The sequence below is a fragment of the Physella acuta genome, unplaced genomic scaffold, assembly GCF_028476545.2.
Source record: "Physella acuta isolate Inbredline_101_S28 unplaced genomic scaffold, ASM2847654v3 ptg001030l, whole genome shotgun sequence".
Taxonomy (NCBI): Eukaryota; Metazoa; Mollusca; class Gastropoda; family Physidae; genus Physella; species Physella acuta.
Genome location: NW_026732547.1, coordinates 44,912 through 66,078, shown reverse-complemented (window position 1 = coordinate 66,078; position 21,167 = coordinate 44,912). Strand labels below are relative to the sequence as shown.

General features: G+C 38.4%; 1 protein-coding gene across 2 annotated transcripts in view; it reads right to left on the bottom strand.

Annotated features, from left to right (window-relative positions):
- LOC131954801 (UDP-glucose:glycoprotein glucosyltransferase 1) overlaps window positions 1–21,167 on the bottom strand; it is a 54,959-nt gene that overhangs the window by 9,351 nt on the left and 24,441 nt on the right. Inside the window, exons 15-34 of one of the 2 annotated variants that reach the window (XM_059318589.1) lie at window positions 18,609–18,694; window positions 18,376–18,514; window positions 17,953–18,081; window positions 17,666–17,827; window positions 17,390–17,513; window positions 16,990–17,088; window positions 15,341–15,435; window positions 14,440–14,643; window positions 13,630–13,761; window positions 12,394–12,524; window positions 12,213–12,308; window positions 11,335–11,437; window positions 11,077–11,156; window positions 9,907–10,096; window positions 9,261–9,312; window positions 8,152–8,258; window positions 7,560–7,645; window positions 6,237–6,321; window positions 3,329–3,411; window positions 665–763 (exon numbers count right to left, since the gene is read on the bottom strand). In XM_059318589.1, the coding sequence (XP_059174572.1) occupies window positions 665–763; window positions 3,329–3,411; window positions 6,237–6,321; window positions 7,560–7,645; window positions 8,152–8,258; window positions 9,261–9,312; window positions 9,907–10,096; window positions 11,077–11,156; window positions 11,335–11,437; window positions 12,213–12,308; window positions 12,394–12,524; window positions 13,630–13,761; window positions 14,440–14,643; window positions 15,341–15,435; window positions 16,990–17,088; window positions 17,390–17,513; window positions 17,666–17,827; window positions 17,953–18,081; window positions 18,376–18,514; window positions 18,609–18,694 (2,282 nt within the window). The remainder of the gene's footprint in view (window positions 1–664; window positions 764–3,328; window positions 3,412–6,236; window positions 6,322–7,559; window positions 7,646–8,151; window positions 8,259–9,260; window positions 9,313–9,906; window positions 10,097–11,076; window positions 11,157–11,334; window positions 11,438–12,212; window positions 12,309–12,393; window positions 12,525–13,629; window positions 13,762–14,439; window positions 14,644–15,340; window positions 15,436–16,989; window positions 17,089–17,389; window positions 17,514–17,665; window positions 17,828–17,952; window positions 18,082–18,375; window positions 18,515–18,608; window positions 18,695–21,167) is intronic. The other variant, XM_059318591.1, reaches the window with a different exon arrangement.

Below are 21,167 nucleotides of genomic sequence, written 5' to 3'. Positions count from 1 at the left end.
TTTTTTATTTATTAAACAATGCCAACCATATTTTCAGTAAATGTTCTTGAAGCGAAAATACAACTTTTGTCACGAGGGAATTGTGATTGCTTTCATAGAAAAAAAGTATTTGGTAATTAATATGCACATTTTGAAACTTTTGAATACTAAAAAGGGTACGATTTTTTAAACCTTGTAAAATTCTTAGTAGTAATTATTTCAAAAAGTTGTCGTGACAAAAGTTTTAATATATACTGAAATATAAGCAGTTTAAATTTGATTGCTATAGGTGCATAAATAAAAAAGCCTTAGTATTTTTAAAAGTACCGAAAAATTCAAAATGGCGGAGGTTTTTTGGGTTTCCATGACAACCGAAATTGTTTTCGACCCTCTTTTTTGCTGTTTAATACTTACTTTTATATGCCAAATATGATAAAAGTATTTAAAAGGCTTTAGATCTTAAAGTGTAAAAAATAGAAAAAAACATAGCATATCCCCTTAAGGTTGTAGGGTGACTGACCTTAAGGTTGTAGAGCCACTGACTGACCTTAAGGTTGTAGGGCCACTGACCTTAAGGTTGTAGGGCCACTGACCTTAAGGTTGTAGGACAACTGACCTTAAGGTTGTAGGGTGACTGACCTAAAGGTTGTAGGGCCACTGACCTTAAGGTTATAGGGTGACTGACCTTAAGAATCTCTCATACAGGTGACCTGAGGCCACAGAGAAGATGTTGAGTGTGCTGTCCTTCTCCTCCTCTTTCTTGCTGCTGCTGCCTGTGATGGTGCTGGTGACAGAATGGGGGAGTCTTTACAGTAGGGGTGACAGAATGGGGGAGTCTTTACAGTAGGGGTGACAGAATGGGGGAGTCTTTACAGTAGGGGTGACAGAATGGGGGAGTCTTTACAGTAGACTGGACTAAGATGAACATGGCTAGTCTAAGATGACATGACTAGACTAAGGTGACATGACTAGACTAAGATGACCATGACTAGACTAAGATGACATGACTAGACTAAGATGACATGACTAGACTAAGATGACCATGACTAGACTAAGATGACATGACTAGACTAAGATGACATGACTAGACTAAGATGACCATGACTAAGATGACCATGACTAGACTAAGATGACCATGACTAAAAAGACCATGACTAGACTAAGATGACCATGACTAGACTAAGATGACCATGGCTAGACTAAGATGACATGACTAGACTAAGATGACATGACTAGACTAAGATGACCATGGCTAGACTAAGATGACATGACTAGACTAAGATGACATGACTAGACTAAGATGACCATGGCTAGACTAAGATGACATGACTAGACTAAGATGACATGACTAGACTAAGATGACCATGGCTAGACTAAGATGACATGACTAGACTAAGATGACATGACTAGACTAAGATGACCATGGCTAGACTAAGATGACATGACTAGACTAAGATGACATGACTAGACTAAGATGACATGACTAGACTAAGATGACATGACTAGACTAAGATGACATGACTAGACTAAGATGACATGACTAGACTAAGATGACATGACTAGACTAAGATGACCATGGCTAGACTAAGATGACATGACTAGACTAAGATGACATGACTAGACTAAGATGGCATGACTAGACTAAGATGACATGACTAGACTAAGATGACATGACTAGACTAAGATGACATGACTAGACTAAGATGACATGACTAGACTAAGATGACATGACTAGACTAAGATGACCATGGCTAGACTAAGATGACATGACTAGACTAAGATGACATGACTAGACTAAGATGACATGACTAGACTAAGATGACATGACTAGACTAAGATGACATGACTAGACTAAGATGACATGACTAGACTAAGATGACATGACTAGACTAAGATGACATGACTAGACTAAGATGACATGACTAGACTAAGATGACATGACTAGACTAAGATGACCATGACTAGACTAAGATGACCATGACTAGACTAAGATGACCATGACTAGACTAAGATGACCATGACTAGACTAAGATGACATGACTAGACTAAGATGACATGACTAGACTAAGATGACATGACTAGACTAAGATGACCATGACTAGACTAAGATGACCATGACTAGACTAAGATGACATGACTAGACTAAGATGACATGACTAGACTAAGATGACATGACTAGACTAAGATGACATGACTAGACTAAGATGACATGACTAGACTACGATGACCATGACTAGACTAAGATGACCATGGCTAGACTAAGATGACATGACTAGACTAAGATGACATGACTAAGATGACCATGACTAGACTAAGATGACCATGACTAGACTAAGATGACATGACTAGACTAAGATGACATGACTAGACTAAGATGACCATGACTAGACTAAGATGACCATGACTAAACTAAGATGACATGACTAGACTAAGATGACATGACTAGACTAAGATGACCATGACTAGACTAAGATGACCATGGCTAGACTAAGATGACATGACTAGACTAAGATGAAATGACTAGACTAAGATGACCATGACTAAGATGACCATGACTAGACTAAGATGACCATGACTAGACTAAGATGACCATGACTAGACTAAGATGACATGACTAGACTAAGATGACATGACTAGACTAAGATGACCATGACTAGACTAAGATGACCATGACTAGACTAAGATGACATGACTAGACTAAGATGACCATGACTAAGATGACCATGACTAGACTAAGATGACCATGACTAGACTAAGATGACCATGGCTAGACTAAGATGACATGACTAGACTAAGATGACATGACTAGACTAAGATGACCATGACTAGACTAAGATGATCATGACTAGACTAAGATGACCATGACTAGACTAAGATGATCATGACTAGACTAAGATGACATGACTAGACTAAGATGACATGACTAGACTAAGATGACCATGACTAGACTAAGATGACCATGACTAGACTAAGATGACATGACTAGACTAAGATGACCATGACTAAGATGACCATGACTAGACTAAGATGACCATGACTAGACTAAGATGACATGACTAGACTAAGATGACATGACTAGACTAAGATGACCATGACTAGACTAAGATGACATGACTAGACTAAGATGACATGACTAGACTAAGATGACCATGACTAAGATGACCATGACTAGACTAAGATGACCATGACTAAAAAGACCATGACTAGACTAAGATGACCATGACTAGACTAAGATGACATGACTAGACTAAGATGACCATGACTAGACTAAGATGACCATGACTAAAATGACCATGACTAGACTAAGATGACATGACTAGACTAAGATGACAAGATTAAACAAAACTACCTTGATATAGAGCTCCATAGACCACTGTCATCATCATCATCTTGGAGAAGGTTGACGTCAGACTTTTCAGGTTTTTTGGACACCTGACAACAAATTTGGTGCTAGGTTATAGTGGGGACCAGAGACACAATCATACACAAATTTGGTATTAGGTTATAGTAGCGACCAGAGACACAATCATACACAAATTTGGTGCTAGTTTATAGTGTGGACCAGAGACACAATCATACACAAATTTGGTGCTAGTTTATAGTGGGGACCAGAGACACAATCATACACAATTTGGTTCTAGTTTATAGTGGGGAGACACAATCATACACACATTTGGTGCTAGTTTATAGTGGGGACCAGAGACACAGTCATACACAAATTTGGTGCTAGTTTATAGTGGGGACCAGAGACACAATCATACACAAATTTGGTGTTAGGTTATAGTGGGGACCAGAGACACAATCATACACAAATTTTGTGCTAGTTTATAGTGGGGACCAGAGACACAATCATACAAACATTTAGTGCTAGTTTATAGTGGGGAGACACAATCATACACAAATTTGGTGCTAGGTTATAGTGGGGACCAGAAACACAATCATACACAAATTTGGTGCTAGTTTATAGTAGGGAGACACAATCATACACAAATTTGGTGCTAGTTTATAGTGGGGACCAGAGACACAATCATACACACATTAGGTGCTAGTTTATAGTGGGGACCAGAGACACAATCATACACAAAGTTGGTGCTAGTTTATAGTGGGGACTAGAGACACAATCATACACAAATTTGGTGCTAGTTTATAGTGGGGACCAGAGACACAATCATACACAAATTTGGTGCTAGTTTATAGTGGGGACCAGAGACACAATCATACACACATTTGGTGCTAGTTTATAGTGGGGAGACACAATCATACACAAATTTGGTGCTAGTTTATAGTGGGGACCAGAGACACAATCATACACAAATTTGGTGCTAGGTTATAGTGGGGACCAGAGACACAATCATACACAAATTTGGTGCTAGTTTATAGTGGGGACCAGAGACACAATCATACACAAATTTGGTGTTAGGTTATAGTGGGGACCAGAGACACAATCGTTCACAAATTTGGTGCTAGTTTATAGTGGGGACCAGAGACACAATCATACACAAATTTGGTGCTAGTTTATAGTGGGGACCAGAGACACAATCATACACAAATTTGGTGCTAGGTTATAGTGGGGACCAGAGACGCAATCATACACAAATTTGGTGCTAGGTTATAGTGGGGACCAGAGACACAATCTTACACAAATTTGGTGCTAGTTTATAGTGGGGACCAGAGACACAATCATACACAAATTTGGTGCTAGTTTATAGTGGGGACCAGAGACACAATCATACACAAATTTGGTGCTAGTTTATAGTGGGGACCAGAGACACAATCATACACAAATTTGGTGCTAGTTAATAGTGGGCAGACACAATCATACACAAAATTGGTGCTAGTTTACAGTGGGGACCAGAGACACAATCATACACAAATTTGGTGCTAGTTTATTAGTGGGGACCAGAGACACAATCATACACAAATTTGGTGCTAGTTAATAGTGGGCAGACACAATCATACACAAATTTGGTGCTAGTTTACAGTGGGGACCAGAGACACAATCATACACAAATTTGGTGCTAGTTTATAGTGGGGACCAGAGACATAATCATACACAAATTTGGTGCTAGGTTATAGTGGGGACCAGAGACGCAATCATACACACATTTAGTGCTAGTTTATAGTGGGGAGACACAATCATACACAAATTTGGTGCTAGGTTATAGTGGGGACCAGAAACACAATCATACACAAATTTGGTGCTAGTTTATAGTAGGGAGACACAATCATACACAAATTTGGTGCTAGTTTGCAGTGGGGACCAGAGACACAATCATACACAAATTTGGTGCTAGTTTATAGTGGGGACCAGAGACACAATCATACACACATTAGGTGCTAGTTTATAGTGGGGACCAGAGACACAATCATACACAAATTTGGTGCTAGTTTATAGTGGGGACCAGAGACACAATCATACACAAATTTGGTGCTAGTTTACAGTGGGGACCAGAGACACAATCATACACAAATTTGGTGCTAGTTTATAGTGGGGACCAGAGACACAATCATACACAAATTTGGTGCTAGTTTATAGTGGGGACCAGAGACACAATCATACACAAATTTGGTGCTAGTTTACAGTGGGGACCAGAGACACAATCATACACAAATTTGGTGCTAGTTTATAGTGGGGACCAGAGACACAATCATACACAAATTTGGTGCTAGGTTATAGTGGGGACCAGAGACACAATCATACACAAATTTGGTGCTAGTTTATAGTGGGGACCAGAGACACAATCATACACAAATTTGGTGCTAGGTTATAGTGGGGACCAGAGACGCAATCATACACACATTTAGTGCTAGTTTATAGTGGGGAGACACAATCATACACAAATTTGGTGCTAGGTTATAGTGGGGACCAGAAACACAATCATACACAAATTTGGTGCTAGTTTATAGTAGGGAGACACAATCATACACAAATTTGGTGCTAGTTTACAGTGGGGACCAGAGACACAATCATACACAAATTTGGTGCTAGTTTATAGTGGGGACCAGAGACACAATCATACACAAATTTGGTGCTAGTTTATAGTGGGGACCAGAGACACAATCATACACAAATTTGGTGCTAGTTTATAGTGGGGACAAGAGACACAATCATACACAAATTTGGTGCTAGTTTACAGTGGAGACCAGAGACACAATCATACAGATGTACAACAACCATACTCTACGTCTTACACCAATTAAACAATCATACAGACGTACAACAACCATACTGAAGTCATACAAAAAGTACATCTGACCTTGACCCTAATGATTTTACTCTTAAAGCTGTTGATGGCCACAATAACATCAGTAAGGTTGTCAGGTGAATCAGTGAACTCATGGCTGAAATCATGGGTACAATCATGACTTATAACATTGGGTACAATCATGACTTATAACAATAACATCAGTAAGGTTGTCAGGTGAATCAGTGAACTCATGGCTGAAATCATGGGTACAATCATGACTTATAACATGGGGTACAATCATGACTTATAACAATAACATCAGTAAGGTTGTCAGGTGAATCAGTGAACTCATGGCTGAAATCATGGGTACAATCATGACTTATAACATGGGGTACAATCATGACTTATAACAATAACATCAGTAAGGTTGTCAGGTGAATCAGTGAACTCATGGCTGAAATCATGGGTACAATCATGACTTATAACATGGGGTACAATCATGACTTATAACAATAACATCAGTAAGGTTGTCAGGTGAATCAGTGAACTCATGGCTGAAATCATGGGTACACATCATGACTTATAACAATAACATCAGTAAGGTTGTCAGGTGAATCAGTGAACTCATGGCTGAAATCATGGGTACAATCATGACTTATAACATGGGGTACAATCATGACTTATAACAATAACATCAGTAAGGTTGTCAGGTGAATCAGTAAACTCATGGCTGAAATCATGGGTACAATCATGACTTATAACATGGGGTACAATCATGACTTATAACAATAACATCAGTAAGGTTGTCAGGTGAATCAGTGAACTCATGGCTGAAATCATGGGTACAATCATGACTTATAACATGGGGTAGTCATAGATATGACTTATAACATGGGGTAGTCATAGATATGACTTATACCATTGGGTACAATCATGACTTACAATCAAATCTCAATCTTAGTACATATTAAATGTCAGCTAGCAATACATCAAACTCAGTCAACCTTAGTACAGTAAATGAAATGACAGACAATAGACAAGAACACAAGGGAAAGTAACTAGATTGTAGTTAGGTCAATTGGTGTTTATGATGACTAGTGTTGACAAATTTTTGTGATGGAAGATAAAGTTGGTTTGGAATTAATTATCAAGCAAATAAAGTCAACACTTTTAGCTTGAAAGAGGTCCAACTAAATTAAGATCAACAGCTTTGGAAAGAATAAAAATTGGGGAATATTGTTTTAAACTTAAATATCTAAAGATTTATATTTTTTTTACTATAGCTTATCACTAAATATACTAAACAGTTTTGGAAAACTATATGGCTAATGAAAAAAGTACCTATAAAATGTACAGACCTATTTCTAGCAAATGAAGGAAGTTGGAACCTACCTGTCTATTTTATAAATCTCCTCAGACCTCCCCTCTCTTAGTTTCAGGTTCCAAAGTCCAGGGTACGCCTTCAGTTGAAAGTAGCCCTGGGACACAAACATGGTAGGGAAAAGTTCAAATCTTATGGAGGCAACAGGATATATTTTTAAAAAATCAATTAAAGGCAGTACAACTCTAGCAGAGATATCAAGAGGATCAATTAAAGGCAGTACAACTCTAGCAGAGATATCAAGAGGATCAATTAAAGGCAGTACAACTCTAGCAGGGATATCAAGAGGATCAATTAAAGGCAGTAAAACTAGATAGAGATATCAAGAGGATCAATTAAAGGCAGTAAAACTAGATAGAGATATCAAGAGGATCAATTAAAGGCAGTAAAACTAGATAGAGATATCAAGAGGATCAATTAAAGGCAGTAAAACTAGATAGAGATATCAAGAGGATCAATTAAAGGCAGTAAAACTAGATAGAGATATCAAGAGGATCAATTAAAGGCAGTACAACTCTAGCAGAGATATCAAGAGGATCAATTAAAGGCAGTAAAACTAGATAGAGATATCAAGAGGATCAATTAACGGCCATACAACATTACCAGGTTGGCCATGACGATGGTGTCAACCATGGCTGGTATTTTGTTGGTGCCCAGTACAAACTGCAGGCCCCTGGGGGGTTGCATGGTGCTGGAGTCATGGCAGTGGCCTGAAATAGGGGGGGGGATTAAGTTTATTTCAAAATTCATTAGTTCATGTTGTTAATCATACAAAATATTTAATTAATACAATCTACAGAAACCAAACAAAACTGTCATAAGAAAAAATATAGTGCATTAGACCTATTTTGTTGAATAACCTAACCTACACAGTTGTAATATAATCAACTAGCTGCATACCCGTGCTCTGCCAAGGTAAATCTTTTTTAAATGTACCAACTTGGTAACAGAACAAAACTTAACACAACACAAACACAACACAAATGCAATACAGACACAACACAAACACAACACAACACAAATAAAAACACAAACACAAAAGAAAACACAAACACAACACAAAAGAAAACACAAACACAATGCAAACAAACACAATGTAAACACAAACGAAAACATAAAAGCAACACACAAACACAAAAGACAACACTAAAAAATTTGCATTCACATTTTGCTAATTATATTATTGCAACAATAATTCCCTCATGAAGGTCCGCAGAATTTGCATTCACATTTTGCTAATTATATTTTTGCTAATTATATTATTGCAAAATAATTCACTCATGGAGGTCCATAGATTTTACATTTACATTTTTTTATTAGCGTGACTTGAATTTATTTTTAAATTACCTCCCTTGGAAAATTACAAAACAGTTTAATTAATTCGTTTTTTCGACCCTATTATTATTAAAATGTATCCACTTTTTCTAGGAATCTAAACAAAAATGAAATTTGACATTGATCCTTTTAATATGTTTTAGTAATGTGTGTGTATTTAATATTTTTTTATGTTATGCAAAAGAGTAAAAACAGTGGGAACTATAAAATAAATTTAAGTCGTTATATAAACAAAGCATACTCTATTACTTATATATAAGAAAATTTGAAGCACTGAAAAGCACTGCATGTTGCGATGTTTACTTTTATGGTTCCAAAATCTATAGTGGACTGACACACTATCAGCCCCCTTATATTTTAGATTTTATTCTACCTACCCTCTAGTAGAATATATTCCAACTCAAACTGAGCATTCACATTTCTCTCAACCTGTAGAGAATAAATGTTACCTAGAACTAATCTGACAAAATACAACTAGAACAAATCTGACAAAATACAACTAACTAGAACAAATCTGACAAAATACAACTAGAACAAATCTGACAAAATACAACTAGAACAAATCTGACAAAATACAACTAGAACAAATCTGACAAGATACAACTAACTAGAACAAATCTTACCAAATACAATTAGAACAAATCTGACAAGATACAACTAGAACAAATCTGACAAGATACAACTAACTAGAACAAATCTTACAAGATACAACTAACTAGAACAGATCTGACAAAATACAACTAGAACAAATCTGACAAGATACAACTAGAACAAATCTGACAAAATACAACTAACTAGAACAAATTTGACAAAATACAACTAGAACAAATCTGACAAAATACAACTAGAACAAATCTGACAAAATACAACTAGAACAAATCTGACAAAATTCTGACAAAATACAAGAACAAATCTGACAAAATACAACTAACTAGAACAAATCTGACAAAATACAACTAGAACAAATCTGACAAAATACAACTAACTAGAACAAACTTGATGTATAAATCATAAGGCAGGTACCTCCTCCAATAAGATGTTATCTAAATCATAAGGCGAGGTGACAGCCTCTACCAGCCAACTTTCTGGGGTGTCCATATTTAAAGTTAGAAGTGATTTCTGTGGCATGTCAAGAAATCTGGCCACTGGAGCATGGGTCAGGGCACCTTCAGGGTCAAAGGTCACTTCTGGTTCCAACACATAGCGGTAGAAGCTGGGAGAAAAATGAAGTGTTAATTTGGTCAATTAGAAGCTCAGAGAAAAATGAAGTGTTAATTTGGTCAATTAGAAGCTGGGAGAAATATGAAGTGTTAATTTGGTCAATTAGAAGCTGGGAGAAATATGAAGTGTTAATTTGGTCAATGGACACAAGCGAGAAAAGTCTCAAAGGAATTTGAGAGGTGTATAAATTAATTTAAAATTCTTGCACGGCGTAGTTACAATTAATATGGTTATAAAATACTGTCTGTCTGGTTTTTTTCGGACTTTACTAAAGATTGGACGTATTTGATGTTTTTAATATTTTCGGTAACTAAATAAAAATTTAAAAAAAAGCAAAAACAATTTGGTTTTCACGTGTAATGGCGACATAAACAATGGCATCCTGCTATTGGATAGGCCGACAAAAATTTTATTGTACACATTGTAAGCTAAAAATAGAAAACTAGGTCATGGGGTTTTTAATTTGCATTGTTATTTAAAAACTTGATCTGCAAAGTTTTGTAAACAAATAGTTATCGATCACTAAGTTACTGTACAGCCAATCAATATTTGTCTTACGAAAGTGAAACATCCGGTTATAACTTAGGCTTGATGAAAATAAATAGAAATGTAGCCTTAAACTCAACAAATTATTTTCTAGTTCTCTGGATTTGAACCTTTTATAGCATTTATTCTAAAAATATAAAATTTCTAAATTAATTTTAGGCTTAAGTTTTTATTTTTTATTTTTTTTTTACGGTCTAAATCTAAAAAGCACGTTTTTATTCCATGACAACAACACTATGGAAGGAATCTCGTCAACTCGCTTGTCTCCATTAGAAGCTCAGAGAAATATGAAGTGTTAATTTGGTCAATTAGAAACTGGGAGAAAAATGAAGTGTTAATTTGGTCAATTAGAAGCTCAGAGAAAAATGGAGTTTTGGTTACATAATCAAAAGATTTCTGAAGAAACAAGGTGAAGGTCAACCTAACCTTTTAAGTGGCATCTCAGATAACTTCTCCCTGGGGTTCATGAAGATTGTGATCTCAACATTGGCTATCTGCTTCAGTACCTGTACACAGATGTAGTGTATGTTACATGTTTATTATATGATCTCAACATTGGCTATCTGCTTCAGTACCTGTACGCATATGTAGTGTATGTTACATGTTTATTATATTTATCAGATGTGCTACTTAAATCATGGAGAGATGTGGGGTAATATGATGATGTTGATGAGGTGAGGTTACCATCAAAATGGCAGACATCTTCTGGGCATGTGTGGAGACTGGATCAACTATGGCTTCCACTGTGAACGCTGGGATGTTGGCGTCTGCTGGTAGCTTGATCACACTGGGGACAGAGCAGACAAGTTTTAGTTCATACAACTAGTTTTACACTCACAATTGGGGACAGAACAGGACAAGTTTTAGTTCATACAACTAGTTTTACACTCACAATTGGGGACAGAACAGGACAAGTTTTAGTTCATACAACTAGATTTACACTCACAATTGGGGACAGAACAGGACAAGTTTTAGTTCATACAACTAGTTTTACACTCACAATTGGGGACAGAACAGGACAAGTTTTAGTTCATACAACTAGATTTACACTCACAATTGGGGACAGAACAGGACAAGTTTTAGTTCATACAACTAGTTTTACACTCACAATTGGGGACAGAACAGGACAAGTTTTAGTTCATACAACTAGATTTACACTCACAATTGGGGACAGAACAGGACAAGTTTTAGTTCATACAACTAGTTTTACACTCACAATTGGGGACAGAACAGGACAAGTTTTAGTTCATACAACTAGATTTACACTCACAATTGGGGACAGAACAGGACAAGTTTTAGTTCATACAACTAGTTTTACACTCACAATTGGGGACAGAACAGGACAAGTTTTAGTTCATACAACTAGTTTTACACTCACAATTGGGGACAGAACAGGACAAGTTTTAGTTCATACAACTAGTTTTACACTCACAATTGTAAAAATAGTTTTATACTCACAACACTAAAGCTAAGCTCAGCCATCTCCTACCTAATGACATCACTAAAAAAGCTAAGCTCAGCCAACCTACCTAATGACATCACAAATAAAGCTAAGCTCTTACCTGTGCTGATTCCCAGCAAATGTGATCTTCTGTCTTTTGTCTTTCTTGGTTTTTGAACTCAGTAAGTTCGAAGCTTTCATGGTTAAATCACTGGCCCTGCACAGTCAGAGAAAGGAGAACACATTACATGTACGTATATATGTAAGTATATAACGGGAGTGCCATTTTAAAAGTCTCTCACCTTCGGGGGTCCCTCTCCACATTGAGGACAACTTGAGAAACTTTGTGTCCCCCTTGTGAGTAGGCCAGCTTCTCTAGCAGGTTAAAGTCTTCCACTGTCAGCTCTTCCTCTGGACTCAGTGGGCCCACAAACTGACAGGAAGATTCATACAATATCAATATACAACATCTGAACCTACCCAACCTTTCAACATCTGAAACTACTCAATCTTTCAACATCTGAACCTACCCAATCTTTCAACATCTGAACCTACCCAATCTTTCAACATCTGAACCTACCCAATCTTTCAACATCTGAACCTACCCAACCTTTCAACATCTGAAACTACTCAATCTTTCAACATCTGAACCTACCCAATCTTTCAACATCTGAACCTACCCAATCTTTCAACATCTGAACCTACCTAATCTTTCAACATCTGAACCTACCCAATCTTTCAACATCTGAACCTACCCAACCTTTCAACATCTGAAACTACTCAATCTTTCAACATCTGAACCTACCCAATCTTTCAACATCTGAACCTACCCAATCTTTCAACATCTGAACCTACCTAATCTTTCAACATCTGAACCTACCCAAACTTTCAACATCTGAACCTACCATCCCAATAGACACTATACCTATCCTCCAATAGACAGTAAACCTACCCAATCTTTCAACATCTGAACCTACCCAACCTTTCAACATCTGAACCTACCCATCCTTACAACATCTGAACCTACCCATCCTTACAACATATGAACATACCCAATCTTTCAACATCTGAACCTACTCTCCAATAGACACTCAACCTACTGGACCTACCCCTCCATTAGAGATTGAACCTACTGAACCTACCCCTCCATTAGAGATTGAACCTACTGAACCTACCCCTCCATTAGAGATTGAACCTACTGAACCTACCCCTCCATTAGAGATTGAACCTACTGAACCTACCCCTCCATTAGAGATTGAACCTACTGAACCTACCCCTCCATTAGAGATTGAACCTACTGAACCTACCCCTCCATTAGAGATTGAACCTACTGAACCTACCCCTCCATTAGAGATTGAACCTACTGAACCTACCCCTCCATTAGAGATTGAACCTACTGAACCTACCCCTCCAACAGACACTAAACCTACTGAACCTACCCCTACAGTAGAGATTGAACCTACTGAACCTACCCCTCCATTAGAGATTAAACCTACTGAACCTACCCCTCCATTAGAGATTAAACCTACTGAACCTACCCCTCCATTGGAGACGATGCCCTGTTGACCAGGCAGCAGTGATAGAACCTTGGAGGCAAACATTTGATGGACTAGAAGCTTCTCTGAAGTGGCAGCATTCAGTGCTCTGATGTAGGCTTCCATATCCATGCCCTATGGATAAAACATCCAGACCATCAATGTGGATAACACATCCAGACCACTTACATGAACCTGTGTCACCACTTACATGAACCTGTGTCACCACTTACATGAACCTGACAAACTTGTGTCACCACTTACATGAACCTGTGTCACCACTTACATGAACCTGACAATCTTATGTCACCACTTACATGCACCTGACAATCTTGGGTCACCACCTACATGACCCGGTTATGTCACCACTTACATGCACCTGACAATCTTGTGTCACCACCTACATGAACCTGTGATGTCACCACTTACATGACCCTGTGATGTCACCACCTACATGACCCTGTGATGTCACCACCTACATGACCCTGTTGTGTCACCACTTACATGAACCTGAAAATCTTGTGTCACCACTTACATGACCCTGTGATGCCACCACTTACATGACCCTGTGATGTCACCACTTACATGACCCTGTGATGTCACCACTTACATGACCCTGTGATGTCACCACTTACATGCACCTGTCAATCTTGTGTCACCACTTACATGACCCTGTGATGTCACCACTTACATGACCCTGTGATGTCACCACCTACATGAACCTGTGATGTCACCACCTACATGACCCTGTGATGTCACCACCTACATGACCCTGTGATGTCACCACTTACATGAACCTGTGTCACCACTTACATGCACCTGAAAATCCTGTAAAGTTTTCCTCTCTGAGAGCAGGTCCTGGATGTTCTCCTCCTTGACCAGCTTGGTGATCAGGCTCTTGGCCATGGGAGGGGTCAAGGTCTCCAGGGCCACCTGGACGGCCTTGGTGACCTTGTTGTCTCCGTTCACATTCTGGGGGTTGGAGATGATGCCCAGACGCAGGTTGTTGGAACTTTTCTGGAACAGAGAACAATCACAACATCACACATCAACTTTTCTGGAACAGAGAACAATCACAACATCACACATCAACTTTTCAGGAACTTAGAACAATCACATCACACATCAACTTTTCAGGAACAGAGAACAGTCACAACATCACACATCAACTTTTCAGGAACAGAGAAACAATCACATTACACATCAACTTTTCAGGAACAGAGAACAATCACAACATCACACATCAACTTTTCAGGAACAGAGAAACAATCACAACATCACACATCAACTTTTCAGGAACTTAGAACAATCACATCACACATCAACTTTTCAGGAACAGAGAACAATCACAACATCACACATCAACTTTTCAGGAACAGAGAAACAATCACATTACACATCAACTTTTCAGGAACAGAGAACAATCACAACATCACACATCAACTTTTCAGGAACAGAGAAACAATCACATTACACATCAACTTTTCAGGAACAGAGAACAATCACAACATCACACATCAACTTTTCTGTAACAGGAAACAATCACAACATCACACATCAACTTTTCAGGAACAGAGAACAATCACAACATCACACATCAACTTTTCTGGAACAGAGAACGATGACAACATCACACATCAACTTTTCTGGAACAGAGAACAATCACAACATCACACATCAACTTTCAGCAGTAAGAGATGGAACAGCGACTGACCAGATGTTTGATGGCGCTGTAGAGCAAAGACCTGCCCACACTTGTCTCAACGTCACAAATGACGATGATGGTCACTGGTCTCAGTGTCTCTTCATCTGTGGGTAGAGAGGGTGGGATGTGTGTGGGTAGAGAGGGTGGGATGTGTGTGGGTAGAGAGGGTGGGATGTGTGTGGGTAGAGAGGGTGGGATGTGTGTGGGTAGAGAGGGTGGGATGTGTGTGGGTAGAGAGGGTGGGATGTGTGTGGGTAGAGAGGGTGTGATGTGTGTGGGTAGAGAGGGTGGGATGTGTGTGGGCAGAGAGGGTGTGATGTGTGTGGGTAGAGAGGGTGTGATGTGTGTGGATAGAGAGGGTGTGATGTGTGTGGGTGAGAGGATGTAATGTGTGTGAGTAGAGAGGGTGTGATGTGTGTGGGTAGAGAGGGTGGGATGTGTGTGGGTAGAGAGGGTGGGATGTGTGTGGGTAGAGAGGGTGTGATGTGTGTGGGCAGAGAGGGTGGGATGTGTGTGGGTAGAGAGGGTGTGATGTGTGTGGGTAGAGAGGGTGGGATGTGTGTGGGTAGAGAGGATGGGATGTGTGTGGGTAGAGAGGGTGGGATGTGTGTGGGTAGAGAGGGTGGGATGTGTGTGGGTAGAGAGGGTGGGATGTGTGTGGGTAGAGAGGGTGGGATGTGTGTGGGTAGAGAGGGTGGGATGTGTGTGGGTAGAGAGGGTGGGATGTGTGTGGGTAGAGAGGGTGGGATGTGTGTGGGTAGAGAGGGTGGGATGTGTGTGGGTAGAGAGGGTGGGATGTGTGTGGGTAGAGAGGGTGGGATGTGTGTGGGTAGAGAGGGTGGGATGTGTGTGGGTAGAGAGGGTGGGATGTGTGTGGGTAGAGAGGGTGGGATGTGTGTGGGTAGAGAGGGTGTAATGTGTGGGGGTAGAGAGGGTGGGATGTGTGTGGGTAGAGAGGGTGGGATGTGTGTGGGTAGAGAGGGTGGGATGTGTGTGGGTAGAGAGGGTGGGATGTGTGTGGGTAGAGAGGGTGGGATGTGTGTGGGTAGAGAGGGTGGGATGTGTGTGGGTAGAGAGGGTGGGATGTGTGTTGGTAGTGAGGGTGGGATGTGTGTGGGTAGAGAGGGTGGGATGTGTGTGGGTAGAGAGGGTGGGATGTGTGTGGGTAGAGAGGGTGGGATGTGTGTGGGTAGAGAGGGTGGGATGTGTGTGGGATGTGTGTGGGTAGAGAGGGTGGGATGTGTGTGGGTAGAGAGGGTGGTATGTGATGTGTGTGGGTAGAGAGGGTGCGATGTGTGGGTAGAGAGGGTGGGATGTGTGTGGGTAGAGAGGGTGCGATGTGTGGGTAGAGAGGGTGGGATGTGTGTGGGTCTCTAACAGGATGGCTATAGTCTCAGTTCTATTGGTTAGTCTGTTAACATGTTAACAATGGCTTTAGTTTACCTTTCTTGGTCAGGTAGATGAGACAATGATGGCTTTAGTTTACCTTTCTTGGTCAGATAGCTTAGACAACAATGGCTTTAGTTTACCTTTCTTGGTCAGATAGCTGAGACAACAATGGCTTTAGTTTACCTTTCTTGGTCAGATAGCTGAGACAACGATGGCTTTAGTTTACCTTTCTTGGTCAGATAGCTAAGACAACAATGGCTTTTGTTTACCTTTCTTGGTCAGATAGCTGAGACTGTTAACGATGGCAGACGTCAGATCTCTGGTGCTAAGCTCTGCTGCCACTGCTGGAATCTTGGCCACGCTGCTCTCTGAAAACGGCCAAACACACATTGGCTTTAACAAAATGGCCAAACACACATTGGCTTTAACAAAACGGCCAAACACACATTGGCTTTAACAAAACGCCCAAACACAAATTGGCTTTAACAAAATGGCCAAACACACATTGGCTTTAACAAAACGGCCAAACACACATTGGCTTTAACAAAATGGCCAAACACACATTGGCTTTTGTAAGTAGAGATGGCCGAACTTGCAGTTGGTAATAAATCAAATATAAGTAGACAAAACAGAGTTGATTTAATTGATGAATGTCCTTGACCTATTTACCTGCAGTCCCTGTAAGGTCAAGGCGTAGAGTAGCAGGGGTCAGAATTCTAGAATTGAGGCGTGGCAGGACGTTGTCGCGCTCCATCCACCACTCCAACACATCAGTGCTGTCACTGACCTCACCCTAGGTCAAAGTAAGAGGTCAAGGTTACATGGTACAAGATCTGGGCTACATGGTTAAACTGTTGGTACAAGGTCAAGGCTACATGGTTAAACTCTTGGTCCAAGGTCAAGGTTACATGGTTAAACTGTTATTTTAAACTGTATTTGACCTACCTTATAAACAGCCCCCTGGAGCACCTGGGTCTGCTTGAGAACCTCCATGACCACGGCCTCTTCAAAGGAATCTTCCAGCTGACCTTTGTCCAGGGGCACACCATTCACCAGAACTTGAGGGAAGTCACTCAAGCCATTTTGATGAATGAATTCTTCACTTAACTGAACCAAAGTAATACAATTAGACAGTCACTCAAGCCATTTTGATGAATGAATTCTTCACTTAACTGAACCAAAGTAATACAATTAGAAAGTCACTCAAGACATTTTGGTTCACGAAGAATTACCTTTCTAACTTCGTTGAATTTATCGCTCTCTCCAAATATGACATCTTTATTTTCTGATGGGTACTGAAGGGCAAACTCTGCAATGATAGTCTCACTCGTCAGCTCCGCGTTCCCCACTTTCTCGTACACCTACACAGAGCAGTGGAAGATAGAGGATACAAGGTGGGCAAAACATTACAAATCCTAAAATATTGGCAGTCAAAAAACTAGAACTAAAATATTGGCAGTCAAAAAACTAGAACTAAAATATTGGCCGTCAAAAAACTAGAACTAAAATATTGGCCGTCAAAAAACTAGAACTAAAATATTGGCCGTCAAAAAACTAGAACTAAAATATTGGCAGCTCTAAAAGAAAATCATTTTGAAACATTTATATATGACCTAAAGCATTATCAAAACCATACAGTGAGACGTATAGCTTACATCTGTGATAAATGACAAGCCTTTAGCAACATCCTGCATGTTGGCAATATTAGCAATGTATGTGTAGGCTCGTATCATAGCAACACCAGGATCCTCATAGCCTGTTGCTTTAGAGTTGACGACAAAGGCAAGACCAAGCCTGAAACAGATACATCATTAGAGATTCTAGAAACCAGATGTGAGATATGAGACCTTGACCTTTGACCCCTGTCCAGCAGACACGTCAGGATTACCTGAGTGGTGCCTTGTGCACATAGAAAGCTTCAGCCATTTTAATCAGGTTCCTGGACTTGGTGTCCACAGGGTTGACCACAAACACCTGCAGCAATGGAGGAAAGCATTGGTCAGTTCACATAGCATTGGTCAGTTCACATAGCATTGGTCAGTTCACGTAGCATTGGTCAGTTCACGTAGCGTTGGTCAGTTCACATAGCATTGGTCAGTTCACATAGCATTGGTCAGTTCACATAGCATTGGTCAGTTCACATAGCATTGGTCAGTTCACATAGCATTGGTCATTTCACATAGTGTTGGTCAGTTTACATAGCATTGGTCAGTTCACATAGCATTGGTCAGTTCACATAGAATTGGTCAGTTCACGTAGCATTGGTCAGTTCACATAGAATTGGTCAGTTCACATAGTGTTGGTCAGTTCACATAGCATTGGTCAGTTCACATAGAATTGGTCAGTTCATGTAGCATTGGTCAGTTCACATAGCATTGGTAAGTTCACGTAGCGTTGGTCAGTGCACATAGCATTGGTCAGTTCACATAGTGTTGGTCAGTTTACATAGCATTGGTCATTTCCCATAGCATTGGTCAGTTCACGTAGCTTGGTCAGTAGACATTAATACTTTTCTGAAATAATTCTGTTAAAAAAAAACTATCAAACGAAAAAACTTGCCAAGTGAAACAGATTTAAAATGATCAAACAAAAAAACTTGCCAAGTGAAACAGATTTAAAATTATCAAACAAAAAAACTTGCCAAGTGAAACAGATTTAAAATTATCAAACAAAAAAACTTGCCAAGTGAAACAGATTTAAAATTATCAAACAAAAAAACTTGCCAAGTGAAACAGATTTAAAATGATCAAACAAAAAAACTTGCCAAGTGAAACAGATTTAAAATTATCAAACAAAAAAACTTGCCAAGTGAAACAGATTTAAAATTATCAAACAAAAAAACTTGCCAAGTGAAACAGATTTAAAATTATCAAACAAAAAAACTTGCCAAGTGAAACAGATTTAAAATTATCAAAAAAAAAAACTTGCCAAGTGAAACAGATTTAAAATTATCAAACAAAAAAACTTGCCAAGTGAAACAGATTTAAAATTATCTAACAAAAAAACTTGCCAAGTGAAACAGATTTAAAATTATCAAACAAAAAAACTTGCCAAGTGAAACAGATTTAAAATGATCAAACAAAAAAACTTGCCAAGTGAAACAGATTTAAAATGATCAAACAAAAAAACTTGCCAAGTGAAACAGATTTAAAATGATCAAACAAAAAAACTTGCCAAGTGAAACAGATTTAAAATGATCTAACAAAAAAACTTGCCAAGTGAAACAGATTTAAAATTATCAAACAAAAAAACTTGCCAAGTGAAACAGATTTAAAATGATCAAACAAAAAAACTTGCCAAGTGAAACAGATTTAAAATTATCAAACAAAAAAACTTGCCAAGTGAAACAGATTTAAAATTATCAAACAAAAAAACTTGCCAAGTGAAACAGATTTAAAATTATCAAACAAAAAAACTTGCCAAGTGAAACAGATTTAAAAAGATCAAACAAAAAAACTTGCCAAGTGAAACAGATTTAAAATTATCAAACAAAAAAACTTGCCAAGTGAAACAGATTTAAAATTATCAAACAAAAAAACTTGCCAAGTGAAACAGATTTAAAATTATCAAACAAAAAAACTTGCCAAGTGAAACAGATTTAAAATTATCAAACAAAAAAACTTGCCAAGTGAAACAGATTTAAAATGATCAAACAAAAAAACTTGCCAAGTGAAACAGATTTAAAATGATCTAACAAAAAAACTTGCCAAGTGAAACAGATTTAAAATTATCAAACAAAAAAACTTGCCAAGTGAAACAGATTTAAAATGATCAAACAAAAAAACTTGCCAAGTGAAACAGATTTAAAATTATCAAACAAAAAAACTTGCCACGTGAAACAGATTTAAAATGATCTAACAAAAAAACTTGCCAAGTGAAACAGATTTAAAATTATCAAACAAAAAAACTTGCCAAGTGAAACAGATTTAAAATTATCAAACAAAAAAACTTGCCAAGTGAAACAGATTTAAAATGATCAAACAAAAAAACTTGCCAAGTGAAACAGATTTAAAATTATCAAACAAAAAAACTTGCCAAGTGAAACAGATTTAAAATTATCAAACAAAAAAACTTGCCAAGTGAAACAGATTTAAAATGATCAAACAAAAAAACTTGCCAAGTGAAACAGATTTAAAATGATCAAACAAAAAAACTTGCCAAGTGAAACAGATTTAAAATTATCAAACAAAAAAACTTGCCAAGTGAAACAGATTTAAAATGATCTAACAAAAAAACTTGCCAAGTGAAACAGATTTAAAATGATCAAACAAAAAAACTTGCCAAGTGAAACAGATTTAAAATGATCAAACAAAAAAAACTTGCCAAGTGAAACAGATTTAAAATTATCAAACAAAAAAACTTGCCAAGTGAAACAGATTTAAAATGAACAAACAAAAAAACTTGCCAAGTGAAACAGATTTAAAATGATCAAACAAAAAAACTTGCC